Source organism: Oncorhynchus masou, chromosome 17 (assembly GCF_036934945.1).
Source record: "Oncorhynchus masou masou isolate Uvic2021 chromosome 17, UVic_Omas_1.1, whole genome shotgun sequence".
Lineage (NCBI taxonomy): Eukaryota > Metazoa > Chordata > Actinopteri > Salmoniformes > Salmonidae > Oncorhynchus > Oncorhynchus masou.
The window spans coordinates 5,842,227-5,859,443 of record NC_088228.1 but is presented as its reverse complement, the minus strand read 5'-3'; the positions used below and the strand labels follow the sequence as shown (position 1 = coordinate 5,859,443).

At 40.4% G+C, this 17,217-nt stretch overlaps 1 protein-coding gene across 1 annotated transcript in view; it reads right to left on the bottom strand.

Annotated features, from left to right (window-relative positions):
- Positions 1–7,540, bottom strand: part of LOC135558089 (myosin heavy chain, fast skeletal muscle-like) — a 40,156-nt gene extending 32,616 nt beyond the window's left edge. Inside the window, exons 1-12 of the mRNA XM_064991839.1 lie at positions 7,499–7,540; positions 7,157–7,199; positions 6,798–7,025; positions 6,344–6,487; positions 5,951–6,107; positions 5,709–5,736; positions 5,180–5,288; positions 4,978–5,070; positions 4,031–4,091; positions 3,785–3,883; positions 3,335–3,438; positions 2,801–2,939 (exon numbers count right to left, since the gene is read on the bottom strand). Coding sequence (XP_064847911.1) covers positions 2,801–2,939; positions 3,335–3,438; positions 3,785–3,883; positions 4,031–4,091; positions 4,978–5,070; positions 5,180–5,288; positions 5,709–5,736; positions 5,951–6,107; positions 6,344–6,487; positions 6,798–7,013 — 1,150 coding nt within the window. The 5' untranslated portion in view covers positions 7,014–7,025; positions 7,157–7,199; positions 7,499–7,540. The remainder of the gene's footprint in view (positions 1–2,800; positions 2,940–3,334; positions 3,439–3,784; positions 3,884–4,030; positions 4,092–4,977; positions 5,071–5,179; positions 5,289–5,708; positions 5,737–5,950; positions 6,108–6,343; positions 6,488–6,797; positions 7,026–7,156; positions 7,200–7,498) is intronic.
- Positions 7,541–17,217: the final 9,677 nt, after the last annotated feature.

Here is a 17,217-nt window from a genome sequence, read left to right as displayed (position 1 = left end):
CCGATCGACATGTTGGTGACCAATGCTTTAAATTCTTTGACTGAATCACAATTTATCAGGGTTATTTACTGGGTTAATTTACTCATTCAATAGGTGCTATTTTGCACAATCCCTTTGGCAGCATTTGATTCGCTCATTTCTAATTATCTTTTACTTATTTACATATGAACAGATACGACCAAGAAAGGAGGCAAGAAGAAGGGTGGTTCCATGCAGACTGTGTCGTCCCAGTTCAGGGTGAGCTTTTGAAATGTGTATTTTCAGTCCTCCAAAAGGTGCATTGGTTACCATACATTATTTCTGAGAAAATGGTTTGTAACCCTCTTCCAGGAGAACTTACAAAAGCTGATGACCAACTTGAGGAGCACTCATCCTCACTTTGTGCGCTGCCTGATCCCCAACGAGTCAAAGACTCCAGGTACAAGAAATATTGAGTTGAATATTACATTTTATCAATACAGTATCAGTAACCTTAACAAGTTCAATCCTTTAATCTGTTAATACGTATTAAAGAGACATGGTTTGTGTTTCCAGGTCTGATGGAGAACTTCCTGGTCATCCACCAGCTCAGTGTAATGGTGTTCTGGAGGGTATCAGGATCTGCAGGAAGGGCTTCCCCAGCGTATAGTTCAGTACAGTAGTGTATAGTTCAGTACAGTATAGTTAGTACAGTAGTGTATAGTTCAGTAGTGTATAGTTCAGTAGTAGTGTATAGTTCAGTAGTATAGTTCAGTGTATAGTTCAGTAGTGTATAGTTCAGTAGTAGTGTATAGTTCAGTAGTGTATAGTTCAGTAGTGTATATAGTACAGTAGTGTATATAGTTCAGTAGTGTATAGTACAGTACAGTAGTGTATAGTTCAGTACAGTAGTGTATAGTTCAGTACAGTAGTGTATAGTACAGTAGTGTATAGTTCAGTAGTGTATAGTTCAGTACAGTAGTGTATAGTTCAGTACAGTAGTGTATAGTTCAGTAGTGTATAGTTCAGTAGTGTATAGTTCAGTAGTGTATAGTTCAGTAGTGTATAGTATAGTACAGTAGTGTATAGTACAGTACAGTAGTGTATAGTTCAGTTCAGTAATGTATAGTACAGTAGTGTATAGTTCAGTACAGTAGTGTATAGTTCAGTTCAGTAGTGTATAGTACAGTACAGTAGTGTATAGTTCAGTACAGTAGTGTATAGTTCAGTACAGTAGTGTATAGTACAGTATAGTAGTGTATAGTTCAGTAGTGTATAGTAGTTCAGTAGTGTATAGTTCAGTACAGTAGTAGTTACAGTATAGTTCAGTACAGTAGTGTATAGTTAGTGTATAGTTCAGTACAGTAGTGTATAGTCAGTAGTGTATAGTTCAGTACAGTGTATAGTTCAGTACAGTAGTGTATGTATAGTTCAGTAGTGTATAGTTCAGTACAGTAGTGTATAGTTCAGTACAGTTACAGTAGTATAGTTAGTACAGTAGTGTATAGTTCAGTACAGTAGTGTTATAGTGTATAGTTCAGTACAGTAGTGTATAGTACAGTAGTGTATAGTTCAGTAGTGTATAGTTCAGTACAGTAGTGTATAGTTCAGTAGTGTATAGTTCAGTACAGTAGTGTATAGTTCAGTACAGTACAGTAGTGTATAGTTCAGTACAGTAGTGTATAGTACAGTAGTGTATAGTTCAGTAGTGTATAGTTCAGTACAGTAGTGTATAGTTCAGTACAGTAGTGTATAGTTCAGTAGTGTATAGTTCAGTACAGTACAGTAGTGTATAGTTCAGTACAGTAGTGTATAGTACAGTAGTGTATAGTTCAGTACAGTAGTGTATAGTACAGTAGTGTATAGTTCAGTAGTGTATAGTTCAGTACAGTAGTGTATAGTTCAGTACAGTACAGTAGTGTATAGTTCAGTACAGTAGTGTATAGTACAGTAGTGTATAGTTCAGCAGTGTATAGTTCAGTACAGTAGTGTATAGTACAGTAGTGTAGTGTATAGTTCAGTACAGTAGTGTATAGTTCAGTACAGTACAGCACTTTACAGTAGAGTTCAGTACAAAGTTGGACAGACAAGTTGAGTACTCTATAATATACCACACTGTATTGTACTGAACTCTACTCTATTGTACTAGATTGTGCTGTGCTGTACTGTACTCCACTGAGCTCTAATGTACTGTGATGTCCAAAGTCTATATTTGCCACTAACCCTACCACATCCTCCCTATTTGGAGTAAACTAATGGACAACAACACTTAGGCTACTTCTTCTAGATTACATTTTACGGATATTTTACAACAGTTGTCTTTTGTTCGTTTTTAGTCATATCCTTTATCCTTTACCTCAACCTCTCCCATCTATCTCCAGTTTCTATTTGCCATTTTTCAATTGTGCTGTGATGCTTCACAAAAGTATTGAACCTTTCTATTCTCACAGTTTCGATGTATTATATATTAAAGATAAACATTTTTGCTATGGGTATTATATTATTGATTTACTATGACTTTTCAAATCAACCAGTTGTGCTATTTGCAGACATTGTTGAATCTGAATTCAGAGCAGATATTTAAGAGTGTTTTTGGAAACAGTGGGCACAGAAAAACTGAGGGAGATTTTACCAAAATTCTTGTTACCAAACTTTGCACATCTGCACAGTAAATGTTTTTTTATGTAATATGTTCAGTGTAAAATGTTAAAAGTGTTCATTGTACATAGAGTTAAACTGTTAAAATATATGATTTTTGTTGGTCATACATTTTAAATGAAAATCACAACACAAAACAAGGGACTAATGCATTCCATATATCACATCTTCGAGTGGGACTCACCCTCGGTTCCATCTGACTCGGCCTGCTCCTCACGCTGCTTCTGCTTGAATTTCAAGTTGCCATGGTGCATTACAGCTCCTGTCAGCTTGTAGATGGCCATTTTCTCATCGTTAGAGAAGCCCAGGATTGTAATTGCATCCTGGTATTAAACAGGAAGTACAACAGTGAAGAACTGAACGGTAGTTTACTCAGTTACTCAACTACTGTTCTGTATTCAGTCCAGAACAAATGGGATGGTTAGAATTAACTGGCTTCTCAGTTCCACATGATTACTTTTGGCCAACACACTAGTATATGACAGCACAATATGAGTTTTCCACAGGTCCACAGGGGACTTTGTGGCAGTCTCTGATGTCTTACATGTGTATGCCTCAAGGTGAAGTGTGAAGGCATGAAGAATGGCATTGAAGCACACGACTAACTAACACAAGGTGGCCAGCTGCCATCAAGTTGGATTTGAGCAATGCATTCAGTGTGTATTGTGGTCCTACCCATTCCATATCTAGAGTTTGGTTCACACGTTGTATCACTCACATCGGTGGCATCCAGCTCGACCTTGTCGTCAATGCTGGCCACACTGATCTGACCCTGGCTGATCATGGGGAAGTCGTAAGGGTTGGTGGTGATGAGAGTCATTTCTGTGGACAAAGGAGAATGTCTTATCAGTTAAATCACTGCGAATTCTGCTGTCCTACCTTTACAGTATCTCTCCCTCCTTTACTCAGTAGATGGACTCAAGGATACATGCAGTATATAATGCATAGCATCAAAAGAGGGGGACTGAGGCTCCTGGACTAGTGCATCATAGTGCATTACTTGGTCTTTCCCATGAAAGACCTTGAAAGACCTGACCCATGTTTAGATGCCTTGTTACCCTGGAAGTACTCATTATAATAATATTAACAGTGTGGACTAGGAAACATTTCAATAAGTTCCACAGATGGCGGTGTAAATCATTTCACCTTAACCTGTACTTTGCCTTACCAACTAGCTCAGGTTTGTGGTTGGTCATCATCTGGTAGAAGATATGGTAGCCTCTCTCAGCGGGCAGCTGGAAGGCCACTCTGGACTTCTCTAGCAGGTCTGAGAGAGAGAGAGAGAGAGAGAGAGAGAGAGAGAGAGAGAGAGCGAGAGAGAACATAAGATAACATTACATTTGATGATTCAATCTCCAACAAATATTCTGTGTGATTTATTGAAAGCATTGAGAAACAAGGAAAACCAACTCACAGGTCTCAATGTCAGCTTTAGCCAGTTTTCCTCCTTGGAAGTGAATCCTGATGAATTTACCCTGTTGTAAAAGCATGGGGGTTAGAAATAGGTCAACTAAATAAATCTTACATTTTACTTTGATAGACCCCTGAAAAGATACAAATTGTTTGACATCTATTGACAAAACTATAGAGCACCACAGAATCAGTCGTAATACCCATAAAACCTAGCGGTCAAACAGGGAAATGGTTCCAAATGTTTTACACCATTCATTTTCCCAATAGTGGATTTTTAAAAACACTTAAATTAAGCGCTGTGTTTTGTGTAGGCTTACTCTAGTGTGTAGTTTTGATAACCATATAAATCTATCTTAGACAAGGTGACTTTTAGCGAAATATTTTTCCTGTATTTAGCCACAACAAATGAAATGCTAATTCCCTGTTAATGTGGCTAACATAAAGAACTACAAATGCCATAATGATCTGGACGAGAGTGCCTAAATTAGGCAAAGGTTAGAATCTCTGGATTAACTATCTAATGTTAGCTAAATTTAGAAATGAATAAATTGGCTACATTTATTGACACAATAGCTGTTAGCAAAGATGTCCGCTAGAGATGACCTGCAAGATCTTGCAGTGATTTGTATTTTTCCAAGATGTCTACTTTCATGCTAATTAGTATTTTGCAATCTGAGAGTAAATAGAGATGAAAATATTGATAAAAGTCACCTTTTCTGATTTACATGGTGATCAAAATGTCACTCCAGGGTAAGCCTACACAGAACACAGCCCTTATTGTAAGTGTTTATAAAATCCCCTATGGGTGAAATAAAAGGTGGAAAAACAATTGGACGCATTTCCCTGTTTTTACCGCAAGGTTTTATGGGTATTATGACACCTATAGGGAACTACTAAAATATTTTTTCCAATTGAAGGTCACTTCCACAGTATGCCCTTCATACTTACAAAGCGAGACGAGTTGTCGTTCCTCACTGTCTTGGCATTACCATAAGACTCCAGCAGAGGGTTAGCCGCAATGATCTGATCCTCAAGAGACCCCTGATTGAGACAAACACAAGTTTCTCAGGAACTAGAAAACACTTTAATTAAAACACTATTCACCGCTTGAAAAACAGTTTACACAGAACACCAAACTAAAATGTGTTACCTTCATTTTGCTGGGGTCTACTTCCTTCTTGACACCAGAAACTGCAATGGTGGCGAAGTACTGGATGACACGCTTGGTGTTGACAGTCTTTCCTGCACCGGATTCTCCACTGGTTAATATGACAGAGAAAGATTGGTTTAGTCACATGTTTGAATGTCAGATTGCATGTCACTAAGAAATAGCTTCGAAAAACATGTTTTCTAACATAAGTAAATAATTAATACATATTCCCACTCATCGAGTCATTGTTAAGTATAGTCTAATCCATTCATAATGTAAATGTAATTATAACACCCAAGTCATTACTACAGAAAGTCTAATCCATTCATAATGTCCTGTATTTTATAACACCCAAGTCATTACTACAGAAAGTCTAATCCATTCATAATGTCCTGTATTTTATAACACCCAAGTCATTACTACAGAAAGTCTAATCCATTCATAATATCCTGTATTTTATAACACCCAAGTCACCCAATATATTAGAATAGAAACACCTTCTCAAGTGAAATGATAGAAAACAACTTACGTAATCAGGACGGACTGGTTCTCCTTATCTGGAACCAAAAACAATGCTGCTTATTATAACCAATCAACATTTGGAGAACATCATTGTATTCATAAGCATCATCATGAATTTCATTTTGGAATATTTTCCATTCAAGGCTATAGGGAAATTAGAGATTCCCAGCAAACTGTTCTAATTTAGACTAGAAGACAGTAGATTCCATCCATGCATCCATCCATCTATTTCTCCATGAGAGCTCGTACCAATCATCATGAACTGGAAGGCATTGTCAGAGACGGAGAAGATATGGGGTGGAGCCTCCATCCTCTTCTTCCCTCTGTAGGCGTTGACAACCACTTCGTCGTACACGGGGAGCCACTTGTAGGGGTTCACCGTGGCACAGAAGAGCCCAGAGTAGGTCTGGGTGAAAGGGATTTCAATTAGGAGATTAGCAAAGTTAGATTGACTTTTACATTGATTTATGTGAGGATGTGGGTGTACTATGGTATACTAATGTAGCTCTACTGTATTGGTATGTTTGGTTTCTACTATTCCTTTGAGTGTAGTACTTTACGTGTGTATTTCTCATGTTCATGCATGTAGGAATTTCTTATGTTCATTTACAGTATGTGTGTATGTTTATGCAGGTTTCTTACATAGATCATCCATGCTGCATAACGCTCTTTGAGGTTATACAACACAGAGGCTTCATTCAGGTAGGTCATCATGGCCATGTCCTCAATCTTGTCGTACTTAGGAGGGTTCATCTGGTAGATGTCTGCTTCTTTGAACTCTTTGTCCTGAAACAGTCAGAAATCAAATTGGTCATGACTCAATGCATTTTGCTCAATAAAATGCTTATCCCCATTTAATCCAACTACTTTGTTATCACTCGCTGACAAATACATGGAGATTCTTGACTTGTCATTATCAATAATTCCATGACAGCAGCAATAAAAATGCTTTGTTTGAAGGTCATATTCTGCTTTAAAAAATAACAAAGAAATACTTCTTAATCTTTTTTTCGTTACTGATTTCACATTAGCTTTTGGCATGTTTTTGACAATTTGGATAATTTTTTAACTTCAATATTTTTCAGATCAGACTTACCATTGTAGTGCCGTCAGCATTTGTGACTTTGACAGTACACTTTCCCTCTGTCCTGCCAGTGATCAAACCCTTAAGGTACAGCTCCTTGACGTCTGTCACATAGCAGGCGTTCTTTGAATCAAAGGGTGTGGCTTGTGCCTCCATCCTCTCCCTCTCGGGTTTACGAAGGTACAAGGCTGCCTTGCCGTAGATTTGCATCTCCGCGTCCGTACTCATGGTGACGGTTCACTAGGAAAGAGATGAAACAAGAAACATGATTGACTCTGTGGTGCTTCCTCCACAGTCAACAGAGTGAGCGGTACTGTATCTCACACATCATTTTTTCAGCACTTATTATGTGAAGACAAACCATGTCTCACCTTTTTCCCCTCCTACAGTTTAATTGGTATGTCTTGGAGGATCCTGTGAAACATTACGGTGTTGTGAATACGCACAAGTCTAAAACCTTGTAATTTGGCCCCTGAAGGGCAAGAAACATTTTGAATTTACAAACAAATGCAGGTGCAGCACTTTTCACCTTGAATGAAAGTGACAGATTTGAAGCAAAACACATTTAAAGTACATTTTAAATCAATGCCTCTTGATTGCATATTGTAAAGCCTTACAATACATTCAATTATGAACTCAAACAATGCAGTTAGCTACCGCCTCAGATGCTGAGGACAAACATGAGACAAATGTAAAAATCTAAGGAGTCTTACCACAGAGGAAGAAGGTATCTGACTCATGGATACAGGGGCCTCGGCCTCCTTATATCTGGTTGGAAGGGACAACCAAGCAGGAGTTAATTATGGACACCTCTGGTAAAGGAAATGGATTGGATGAGAGGCCTCTGTGTGTCTGTGTCTGTCTAGCCCCACCCACTTCGAGGAACACCACACTCCTTATTCTTTTACCATGGATTGTTCTAGACTATTTTGAGACCTCAAGGAGGATCAGGTTGCCTACTGCAGGAATGTCTACAAATGACATGTCCATCTAACTTGCTCCTAGAGTAGAGCTCTGTGGCTGACCTTGAGCTGCTGTACACACTAAACATGTACACACTGTAATTTACATAAATAAAACACAATGCTTTAGTTTAGAACCTGACCTACTGGTTCCATGTACATCTCAGACTGGGAAAAATGTGATCTCCCGCTATCTGCAAGTTTGGCCAATGGCATAACACCTTATTGACATGTAAATTCAACCAACCATTCTGAATACATAACCGTTATAATGCATATTTCTGAAGAGTCTAGTAGAAGCAAAACCAACCCTGTTACACTACCCCCAGCCTGTTGACTGAATAGTGTGTCTGTCAGGGTGTTGGGAACACAGACTTTCAAATGACAAGTTTTCACCGGAAAAATAAAGACTTGTATTTTGAAGATTCCTTATGAATGACGCTAAATACATGTGTTTTGATTGTTACAGTGAATGGTACTACAACACTTGCTTAAAGGTGTAATGAGTGGTACTACAACACTTGCTTAAAGGTGTAATGAATGATACTACAACACTAGCTTAAAGGTGTAATGAATGGTACTACAACACTTGCTTAAAGGTGTAATGAGTGGTACTACAACACTTGCTTAAAGGTGTAATGAATGGTACTACAACACTTGCTTAAAGGTGTAATGAATGTCTTATGTATAGCCCCTTCAAATAAAGTGTTACCAAAAGAACCACTAATACTGAAACAATTCATTTGTTTCTCCAAATTGGAGATTACATGTGAGATATATCCTTATATATATCCTTAACATTATATATACTTCTGAGTTTTGTAGTTGTTAAAAGACATAGGTTATTGGTATCAAATCAACACTTCTTTACTCAAGTCAATCACTTCACAGCTTTTAATATCCATTGTATATTTTCTGTCAAATATCTGCAATCAAATGTTGCGTAAAAGTTATTTCAAATTGGTTCAGATGAATTAATGTGTTTTTCTGATTATTTCAGATGCAGCGTCTCATTCCATCCCCCTATGAGCAAAATGAAGATGTCACAACGTTCTCCCAACTTATTAGCAACAATGTGACAATGTCCTGTATTAATAAAGTCACTGTTGGAAACAGCATAGGGGGCGTTGCAGGAGACACATGTTGAGTAGGCAAGGCAAACAATCTTTTAATTTCTTAGGCTATGCTGTTCTCATCTCAGCAGTCGAGGCTTATTGTTTTAAGCCTTTGAAGTGATTGAGTATCGGCCAACTCTTCCAAACAGCTGCCACAACATATTTTCTAGACACGTTTGTGGGTAGAGAGAGTCTTCTTACAATGAAGGTTATTAAAAAGGACTTCATGACATTAAATATATTTTAATGGGCAGGTGTGTAGATATTAACATGATATTTAACCACTTGTCATTGCATCTGCGGGACATGTTTCTCTTAGATCCACAGTTGGGTATGAGCTTTCCTTAGAATCAGTTTACCAAGTCCTCAACTTTACCATTACGGGGGAAATTATAAAACAGATCATTAGATTGATTTTAGATCAATATCAAAGTTATTCTGTGCTTACCTGACACTCCATGATAGAGGGCACACTTGTACACAGCTTTTTTCACTAGCACACCTGATTGGTTCGAATCAATGCTATGAGGAGTTGATTCGCTGAATCAGCTGTTATAGAGCTGACACACCTGATTGGTTTGAATCAAGACTATGAGGAGTTGATTCGCTGAATCAGCTGTTTTAGAGCTGCTGTGGAACAAAAGTCTGTACACCTTGCTGCTGTGATGGTAACATCCTAAGGACATCAACGATATCACAGAGTGGCAAACCCTGATGCTATTGTTAACCACCAGCTGTCCAGAACCTTTTGCCAAACTCTGATGCTGTTGTTAAATGCCAGCTGACAATAACTGTGCTAAAAATTCTGAGCTTGTTTTCCAGGCAACATATCTCAGTGTTAAATCTTTTACAGTAGCCAATGTCAGCAATGGGAGGACAGGGTCGACATACATTTTCAAAATATTGCGCTGTCCTGCCCTGGATTCCTCTGTGTTCCACAGTATATGTTGTCGGAACTTTAACAGCAAGTCTATGAAAGGATGACATGTCTAATTAAAAAAATATTGCTTAAAAGTATAAAGAAATTCACATTTGTTTACACCCAACTGGTGCACTCAGTTGTGATAGAGCTGGGGTTTGAACAAATGGTGCAGCTGGCCCCAGAACACTGTTGTAACAACTTGAAACATGAAACTGTTTCTCTCCGTCAACAGTAACATCAAATGTCCGCATAGACAGAGAAGGGTAGATGCAGGGTAGATGGTGAAGAGATATGGGTTGACGGATGACCCCATTGTTATCGAGAAGGACCTTCCCAAAGCTACACCACAGGACAGAACTGTCAGGCAAAAGGCCCAGGACCACAGACTAATACCCAGCTACACCACAGGAGAGGACTCTCAGATACACACAACAACTGCTGTAGCTACTAACATACTGAACCCCCAGCCAAACGTAAAACAGTTATAGTATTCACTCATGACTGTCGGCGATGGATTGATTTCCGACTGAGACTTATACAAAGAGTTACAGTAATACAGACATGAGGAAATTAAAGCATTTACATGTTTCCCCAGATCAGTGACTGAGACAAAAGTCTTGACTTTAGTTATATTTCTTAGATGATAAAAGCAAGATTGACTAACCTTCTTTACATGCAACTCAAGTTTTACGTCAGGGTCAAATAAGACACCAAGGTTTCCGGACGTATGCTTTACGTTGGTGGAAAAACTTCTAAGGTTATCTACAATCTGACTCCCTTCAAGGTGAGGAACAAATACAACAACCTCGGATTTCTTATCATATAACATTTGATGTCAGCAAGACACTAGTGAAGGGTAGCTATGCTAGCTTGGTCACTGGTGAAGGGTAGCTAAGCTAGCTTGGCCAATGGTGAAGGGCAGCTACGCTAGCTTGGTTAATGATGAAGGGTAGCTACACTTGCTTGGTTAATGACGAAGGGTAGCTACACTGGCTTGGTTAATGGTGAAGGGCAGTTACGCTAGTTTGGTTAATGATGAAGGGTAGCTACACTGGCTTGGTCAATGGTGAAGGGTAACTACGCTAGCCTGGTTAATGATGAAGGGTAGCTACGCTAGCTTGGTCAATGGTGAAGTGTAGCTATGCTAGGTTGGTCAATGGTGAAGGGTAGCTATGCTAGCTTGGTCAATTGTAAATGGTAGCTATGTTAGCTTGGTCAATGGTGAAGGGTAACTACACTAGCTTGGTCACTGGTGAAGGATAGCTACGCTAGGTTGGTCACTGGTGAAGGGTAGCTACGCTAGCTTGGTCACTGGTGAAGGGTAGCTACACTAGCTTGGTCACTGGTGAAGGGTAGCTACACTAGCTTGGTCACTGGTGAAGGTTAGCTACGATAGCTTGGTCACTGGGTCTGATTGGTAAATAGAGCTGTGTGTCATTTGCATAGCAGAGAAACTGAATGTTATGATTGCAGATGATGTCACCAAAGGAAAACATATACGATAAAAAAATGATGGTGCCCAGATTTGACCCCTGAGGTACACCATAGTGAATAGGTTCTGGGGACGATCCTGAAACACCAATGCTCACTGAGAAATGCCTGCCACAAAAATATGACCTGAAATAGTTCAATGCAGTGCAGGAGATTCCCACCCATCTCTCCAGCCGGTCAACAAAAATGTTAGAATCAAAAGTATCCAAAATAGCTTGAATATTGAATTCACCAGTTCCGGTAGCCAACAGAGTATCATTACGGACTTTTAATGAAGCAGTTTCTCTGCTGTGTAATGATCGGAAACCCAACAGAATTTTTTTGAATAAGTTGTTAATGCTCAAATGAGCCAGTAATTGCTTAAAAATAACTTTTTAAGGAGAGGTTAAACAAAACATTTATAAAGTGGGCTGGAATGGAGCCAGAGGTCAGTGAACCATTTTTATTAGCCAATGTCGGGGTCAACAGTAGTCATAACGTCTTGTAGTAGTCTTGTAGGGACCATGTCCAAGGGGCAGGAGGAGGTCTTCATGTGAGCAACAGTATCAGGGAGGAAGTAGAAGCAGTAGCAGTATACCGTAATAGAAAATGACTCAAGTAAAAGTGAAAGTCACCCAGTAAAATACTACTTGAGTAAAAGTATTTTGTTTTAAATATCCTTATGTATGTATCAAAAGTAAATGTAGTTACAAAAATGTATTAAAGTATCAAAAGTAAAAGTAAAAGTACGAATAATTTCTAATTACTTATAACAAACAAACCAGTAGGCACAATATTTTTAAAGTTACGGATTGCCAGGGGTACACTCCAACACTCAGACATCATTTACAAACGAAGCATTTGTGTTTAGTGAGTCCGCCAGATCAGAGGCAGTAGGGATGACCAGGGATGTTCTCTGTTTAGTGAGTCCTCCAGATCAGAGGCAGTAGGGAGGACCAGGGATGTTCTCTTGACAAGTGCAATGGTGTATAGTACTTAAGTACAAATACTATAAAGTACTTCTTAAGTATTTTTTGGGAGGTATCTGTGCTTTACTTTATTATTTATATTTTGGACAACTTTTACTTTTACTTCACTACATTCCTAAAGAAAATATTGTACTTTTTACTTTTTACATTTTCCTGACAACCCAAAGTACTTAGCAGAACAGGGAAATGGCAAAATTCACGCACTTATCAAGAGAAAACGTGGTCATCCCTACCGCCTCTGGTCTGGTGGACTCAATAAACACAAATGCGTCTTTTGTAAATAATGTCTGAGTGTTGGAGTGTGACCCTGGCTATTAGTACATTTTAAAAACAAGAAAATGGCTTTGCTTAATATAAGGAATTTGAAATTATTTTTTATACTTAAGTATATTTTAGCATTTACATGTACTTTTTATACTTAAGTATTTTTAAAACCAAATACTTTTAGACGTTTACTCAAATACTATTTTACTGAGTGACTTTCATCTTTCACTTGAGTAACTTTTTATTAAGGTATCTATGCTTTTACTCAATTATGACAATATTGGGTACTTTTTCCACTGCTGGATAAGTGTGTGAATTCGACCATGTTCTGTCCTGCTCAGCATTCAACGTGTAACGAGTACTTTGGGATATCAGGGGAAAATGTATGGAGTAAAAAGTCATTTTCTTTAGGAATGTAGCAAAGTAAAAGTTGTCAAAAATACGAATAGTAGAGTGAAGTGTAGATACCTGAAAAACTACTGAAGTAGAATTTTAAAGTATTTTTAATGAAGTACTATACACCACTGCCATTACAAGACTGTATACTGTAGACGGTGTAAAATCATCCTAGCATTACAAGACTGTATACTATAGACCATGTAAAATCATCCTAGCATTACAAGACTGTATACTACAGACTGCCTACAGGGATCCTAGCATTACAAGACTGTATACTACAGACTGCCTAAAGGGATCCTACCATTACAAGACTGTATACTATAGACCGTGTAAAATCATCCTAGCATTACAAGACTGTATACTACAGACTGCCTAAAGGGATCCTACCATTACAAGACTGTATACTATAGACCGTGTAAAATCATCCTAGCATTACAAGACTGTATACTACAGACTGCCTAAAGGGATCCTACCATTACAAGACTGTATACTATAGACCGTGTAAAATCATCCTAGCATTACAAGACTGTATACTACAGACTGCCTAAAGGGATCCTACCATTACAAGACTGTATACTATAGACCGTGTAAAATCATCCTAGCATTACAAGACTGTATACTATAGACCGTGTAAAATCATCCTAGCATTACAAGACTGTATACTACAGACTGCCTAAAGGTATCCTACCATTACAAGACTGTATACTATAGACTGTGTAAAATCATCCTAGCATTACAAGACTGTATACTACAGACTGCCTAAAGGGATCCTACCATTACAAGACTGTATACTATAGACCGTGTAAAATCATCCTAGCATTACATGACTGTATACTATAGACCAGCTAAATGTATCCTACCATTACAAGACTGTATACTAAACACCAGCTAAAGTCATCCTACCATTACAAGACTGTATACTAAACACCAACTAAAGTCATCCTACCATTACGAGACTCCGTGTGAATATTTACAATGTACGCATGTCTCATATTTCTCATATGACGCACCGCCGCGTACCCTCACTTGAGGCAAGATGAGCTGTCATCTTGTTCCATGGGAATATTCTACCCATCTAAGTAGCGACCGTGATAGGTACGAACTCAGTTGCCCTGGAGACCCATTGCCGGGTGCTGTAGCTGAAACTAAACGACGAATCATCTGGTGGGCCAGCCCAACCACCTGTCGATATATGCAATGTACTTATATCAAGTAGACAGCAAAGACGGCAACATGTTGGCTGACGCCGTCATGCACTAGTGGGCTTAATGAGGCATGGTACAGCCATGTAAACTCCGGTTAGGAGCTCTCTATAGCTAAGTTACAGTGCAAAACTGATAGAGACATACCCCAAGCGACTTACAGCTGTAATCGCAGCAAAAGCTGGCGCTACAAAGTATTAACTTAAGGGGGCTGAATAATTTTGCACGCCCAATTTTTCAGTTTTTGATTTGTTAAAAAAGTTTGAAATATCCAATAAATGTCGTTCCACTTCATGATTGTGTCCCACTTGTTGTTGATTCTTCACAAAAAAATACAGTTTTATATCTTTATGTTTGAAGCCTGAAATGTGGCAAAAGGTCGCAAAGTTCAAGGGGGCCGAATACTTTCGCAAGGCACTGTAATTGTATTACATGTCTGAGTACTAGGCCTATGTGTGAATACTAACTATATGTAGCATCAGCAGCCACACGTATTTCTAATGCGACGCACCGCCCTCGATGAGGCAAGATGGGCCGTCATCTTGGTACATGGGTATATTCTACCTATCTAACTTGGAAACCGTAAGGTGTATGAACACGCCTGCGATGAACCTAGCCAACCACCTGCCATATAGCTGCATCACCGGGTGGCTAAGCTGAGGCAGGATGAGCTGTTATCTTGGTCTATGAGGCTATTCTACCTATGCAACATAGCTGCTGGGACACAGGGCTAACTCAATCATGATCATGTAGCAATACTGCAAGAACTCATGTACTTTCCACAATCTCACAATCAATCAAATGTAACATTATAGCAGCAGAGGATCGTGGGCCCACGATCTTGAGGGTGAAGCCGGGACCGATTAGAGAAGTTGTAGCGGTGCCAATGCAAAATTGGGCAGGCCACAGCTCATCGCTAGCCCGCAGTGCTGACATAGCAACCAGAGCAATGATGACTTCCAGTGTCTTGTCATTGGGTGCCAGCATCTACAGTATGTTGAACAGAGGTTTGCCTGGTGTCGCCAGCACTCAGAATTCAGGCAGCATAACATGAAAGAGAGGACAAGGTTCTGCTGATGACGACTGATGTTGCTAACTATTTCACCTAAGCGTGCCTGAAAAAATATTGGACACTGACAGAGCAAACTGGTACAGAACTGTCTGTGAGTCAGTAACAGAACCTCTCCTCCTGGCTGTCTGTGAGTCAGAGACAGAACCTCTCCTCCTGGCTGTCTGTGAGTCAGACAGAACCTCTCCTCCTGGCTGTCTGTGAGTCAGACAGAAACTCTCCTCCTGGCTGTCTGTGAGTCAGAGACAGAACCTCTCCTCCTGGCTGTCTATGAGTCAGAGACAGAACCTCTCCTCCTGGCTGTCTGTGAGTCAGAGACAGAACCTCTCCTTCTGGCTGTCTGTGAGTCAGAGACAGAACCTCTCCTCATGGCTGTCTGTGAGTCAGAGACAGAACCTCTCCTTCTGGCTGTCTGTGAGTCAGAGACAGAACCTCTCATCCTGGCTGTCTGTGAGTCAGAGACAGAACCTCTCCTCCTGGCTGTCTGTGAGTCAGAGACAGAACCTCTCCTTCTGGCTGTCTGTGAGTCAGAGACAGAACCTCTCATCCTGGCTGTCTGTGAGTCAGAGACAGAACCTCTCCTCATGGCTGTCTGTGAGTCAGAGACAGAACCTCTCCTTCTGGCTGTCTGTGAGTCAGAGACAGAACCTCTCATCCTGGCTGTCTGTGAGTCAGAGACAGAACCTCTCCTCCTGGCTGTCTGTGAGTCAGACAGAACCTCTCCTCCTGGCTGTCTATGAGTCAGAGACAGAACCTCTCCTTCTGGCTGTCTGTGAGTCAGAGACAGAACCTCTCCTCCTGGCTGTCTGTGAGTCAGACAGAACCTCTCCTCCTGGCTGTCTATGAGTCAGAGACAGAACCTCTCCTCCTGGCTGTCTATGAGTCAGAGACAGAACCTCTCCTCCTGGCTGTCTGTGAGTCAGAGACAGAACCTCTCCTCCTGGCTGTCTGTGAGTCAGAGACAGAACCTCTCCTCCTGGCTGTCTGTGAGTCAGAGACAGAACCTCTCCTCCTGGCTGTCTGTGAGTCAGAGACAGAACCTCTCCTCCTGGCTGTCTGTGAGTCAGAGACAGAACCTCTCCTCCTGGCTGTCTGTGAGTCAGAGACAGAACCTCTCCTCCTGGCTGTCTGTGAGTCAGTAACAGAACCTCTCCTCCTGGCTGTCTGTGAGTCAGACAGAACCTCTCCTCCTGGCTGTCTGTGAGTCAGTAACAGAACCTCTCCTTCTGGCTGTCTGTGAGTCAGAGACAGAACCTCTCCTCCTGGCTGTCTGTGAGTCAGACAGAACCTCTCCTCCTGGCTGTCTATGAGTCAGAGACAGAACCTCTCCTCCTGGCTGTCTGTGAGTCAGAGACAGAACCTCTCCTCCTGGCTGTCTGTGAGTCAGACAGAACCTCTCCTCCTGGCTGTCTGTGAGTCAGTAACAGAACCTCTCCTTCTGGCTGTCTGTGAGTCAGAGACAGAACCTCTCCTCCTGGCTGTCTGTGAGTCAGAGACAGAACCTCTCCTCCTGGCTGTCTGTGAGTCAGAGACAGAACCTCTCCTCCTGGCTGTCTGTGAGTCAGAGACAGAACCTCTCCTCCTGGCTGTCTGTGAGTCAGAGACAGAACCTCTCCTCCTGGCTGTCTGTGAGTCAGAGACAGAACCTCTCCTCCTGGCTGTCTGTGAGTCAGAGACAGAACCTCTCCTCATGGCTGTCTGTGAGTCAGAGACAGAACTTCTCCTTCTGCCTGTCTGTGAGTCAGAGACAGAACCTCTCCTCCTGGCTGTCTGTGAGATAGAGACATAACCTAAATGTTACTCTCAATTATCCCAACAAATGTATTTATCAACTTGCCTTCCACTGTCCTCAGACTATAAATTATAAAATGATGATACATTTATGATAGCATTCATCAAAACTAGACAAGGTGGATTTATGCTGTCAGCGCTAACTTGAAACAAGCTCCTATAATGACAACATTAGTCTATACCAGTTTACCTATAATGACTCTGAGATAATTGGCTTTAATAGTTCGGAACCATGATTGGTTTGAACGG